Source organism: Lycium ferocissimum, chromosome 9, assembly GCF_029784015.1.
Source record: "Lycium ferocissimum isolate CSIRO_LF1 chromosome 9, AGI_CSIRO_Lferr_CH_V1, whole genome shotgun sequence".
Classification (NCBI taxonomy): Eukaryota; Viridiplantae; Streptophyta; class Magnoliopsida; order Solanales; family Solanaceae; genus Lycium; species Lycium ferocissimum.
Window position 1 is genome coordinate 30,104,273 of NC_081350.1, and position 3,512 is coordinate 30,107,784.

Here is a 3,512-nt window from a genome sequence, read left to right on the forward strand (position 1 = left end):
GACAACAATCCACATACGACTACTACATATTCAAATTGCTCTTAATGATTCATAATCGTAATATTTTCATCTAAACAACCTTACAATGACCTAACCAACACACAACACAACATATAATCTTAATTACCATTAATCTTCCAAGCTCAACAAGAACAACAACAACACATTCTTTTCATCCAAAATTCATGATCTATACCAACAACCACACGTTACAACATTATTCATTTAAATGCAAGAACTATACTAACAACATACTAATTTCTACAATAGCCCACAAACAATTACAACTCCAACTTGAACCATTAAATACCTTTATTCTCATCATAGCATCTATAACAACAACAATCAAAACATTAATTAAAATCAATTCACCATCTCCTTGCAAAACAGCCCCCTACGGCTTCAACAATGATTCAACACCAACACACATAATTCCATGTACTCAATTCATATTTACTAAGTTACAACAAGCCCAAATCCTTACTAAAACATGTAGAACATGATCAGCCCTTACCTTAGCAACTTGACTTCTCAACTTGGCTAGAATTTGTGATTGAATTAATACTTGTTCTTGTTGCCCTATGGACTGCTTTCACGTCACAATCTGCCTTCCAATTCATTAGAACACCTTGAAGAATCAATTTGGATCAAGGTTGGAAGCTTGCCAAAAATCGGCCATGGCTTCTAGAGCCTACAAGAGCATTCATGGCATGTTTGTGGTTTCTCTTTCAATTGAAACTTGAAGACAATTATGTAGAACACTTTAGGGCTTGATTTTCCATAGAAAACATCATCTTTCAAGGCCAGCCATGGCCGTGAGCTGCCATGGCTGAGCTCCTCTCTCTTGAATTTCATTTTTGTGGATGAAAAATGAATATCTTAGTCATCTTTTTGGTATATATATGCCCTCCATAGTGGTGACACATGTCCAACCCTTGACATGTGTCCCATTATCCTCCATGAACCAATCATATTCATCCATATGTTGTGGGGCCCACTTAGTGGTCTAATTAGGCTAATTAATCATAATTAATCACTAATCCCCACTTAATAATTTAATCATGGTTAATTAATCCCCATTAATATTTCTACACTAATGGAAATTGCAAACAAGTCGTGCCATATTAATATCGGGGATTAAAAGTCCTTGTCTCATATCCAAAAATAATTTTGTCCTTGGATTTATGTCGATTAGCTTACGAATAATCCATCGTATAAAAATACGGGGTATAACAGGAACCACAACCTTAGTCCTTTTACCAATAGATTATCTTTTATAACAGCAAATAGTTAACAATCTTCAAACCAATCATTATTATACCCCCTTGCCTAGAAATATAGACTAATAGTAAAGTGTTACACTTAGCAAGTATATTTTTTCTGTGTATTCTCTGTCGGATTCGACCCCAACCTCGTTGGGTTCTATATTTGAACAACGACCGCTTTATATCTGTTTCAAAGGTGTAATTTGGGCGTATCATTAGCCTAGCAAGTAGACTGCTTAAAAATCCTAGTACAAACTGGGCATCCATTCTGATCCATAAGCACTGTAGAACTGGCCACACCACAAATGGGAAAACCAGAACTTGGAAGGCTATTCTAGATGGTTGGAATATTTGTAGCAAATGGGTCTTCAATGTAATTCACATTGGTAATGGCACCAATTTCGGGGGGGAGGGGAGGGGGGTTAACTGGGTTCCTAACATTGGAAGACTTAGACACCAAATCGAAAGCCTCTTCCTCAGAACTCTGAACACACTAAGGTTGCCACTGTATGCAACAATGGGAACTGGAACCTTCACCAGCTTCCATTTGAGCTTTCTCTCCACCATTCTAATGCCATCAAGGATGTCTTCTTTCTTTCAAACTCCAAAAGAACTGATAACATCATTTGGAGTCTTAACAGAAATGGAAAGTTCACCACCAAGTCTACCTATTCTCTCATTGATAATAGCACTAGAAGGAACCCTCAAAACTACCATGCTAACTTTAACTGGATCTGGAAGTTGAATGCTCGCAACAAAATTAGATACTTCATATGGATCCTCCATCATGAGAGGCTCCCAACCAAAAATTACCTCTCTTCCATAGGTCTAAATATTTAAGACACTTGTAGCTTCTGCAATGACACCAATGAAAACATTCAACACATTTTCTTTGACTGCCCTAATGCCTTGACCTTTTGGCACAACATGTGCAATCTCAGCAAGCCTGACATCCTGGGAATCATGATTCTTTTCAACCTTCACAATTGGCCAAGGAATCCTGACAGCATCAAAAATAAAATTTTGACTCTTCTCTACCTTGGAAAGATATCATTCCTTTTTGTTTTTGGCATATATGACTCCCCAGAAATAGCAACCAATTCAATCACAAAAAAGATCCCATAAATTTCAAAGACACATGGTCGAAAGCCATGGAATACTACATGCTCATAAAGAACCCACGTCACAGACCCACCATGGAATTCATGTGAAATGGATTTCACCGGATACAGGTTACTATGAACTTAACAATAATGGAGCCTGCATTGGGAACCCTGGAATTAGGGGACTGGGAGGGGTGATTAGGAACAACAATGACGATTCGATTGTTGGATTAAATATACCCCTTGCAACAAACACCTACACTGAAATTGCTGTGCTATTGGAGGGCCTCATCATAGCAGTACAACAAAACTTGAAATCAATCATGGTGGAGAGTGACTCAACAGAGGTAATTCATATGATTAGTAATGGACACGAAACTTACGGTTGCTTTAATTCATGAATGCGGATCTATTATGATGGAAACTGGAGAACCCACCGATCGAGCACGTCACCGAACCGTGGTGGATGTTCTAGCTAAAAAGGAGCAAAGAAAAGAATTTTTGGTGCTCATGCAGATGATAGTTCCTCCGGTGTATGAGAATGAAAGTTTTTGGGCAAACATGGAAGGAACTACTTTTAAAAGAACTATTAATGTATTTAATTTTGATAATTTTGATGAACCTTTTGAACTGAATCAGAAAAACTTTCTGGCGAACAATATGACTGCTATAATAGCTTCTTAATTTATATTAATACCTGGTTTAACCAAAAAAAAAAAGTTAGATCTCGGATATCGTTTGAACTACCTCCTGTCATTTTTTCTTATCTATAATTATACTAAATATAATTTTTTTTTCCTTTTAACTTATCCGCTCTAACAACTCAAAGGAGAATTATTTAGTCTTTTTTAAATCTATATTTATCATTAAGTAATTATTTTTCAAACTTGTTGGAGGACTTGTAATTAAATTAAATTTCATAAAGCATAATATAATTACCACTGAAAAAGGTGATTTAATAAAATAAATTACTTAATTATTACTCCCACCGTTTCAATTTTAAGTGTTTTAGCTTGGCTGGGTAAAAAATTTAAGGTATAAAAGGAGACTTTTGAATTTTCTGGTCCTAAATTAAAAATGTGTGTAATGTATTAAAATGTCATTTGAATTTTGTGATGTTAAACTTGCCATGTAGATTGTTTTA

General features: G+C 35.8%; 1 protein-coding gene across 1 annotated transcript in view; it reads right to left on the reverse strand.

Moving 5' to 3' along the window:
• LOC132031783 (beta-amyrin 11-oxidase-like) overlaps positions 1 to 1,832 on the reverse strand; it is a 9,731-nt gene extending 7,899 nt beyond the window's left edge. Inside the window, exon 1 of the mRNA XM_059421690.1 lies at positions 1,705 to 1,832. Coding sequence (XP_059277673.1) covers positions 1,705 to 1,832 — 128 coding nt within the window. The remainder of the gene's footprint in view (positions 1 to 1,704) is intronic.
• Between the last annotated feature and the right edge of the window lie 1,680 nt (positions 1,833 to 3,512).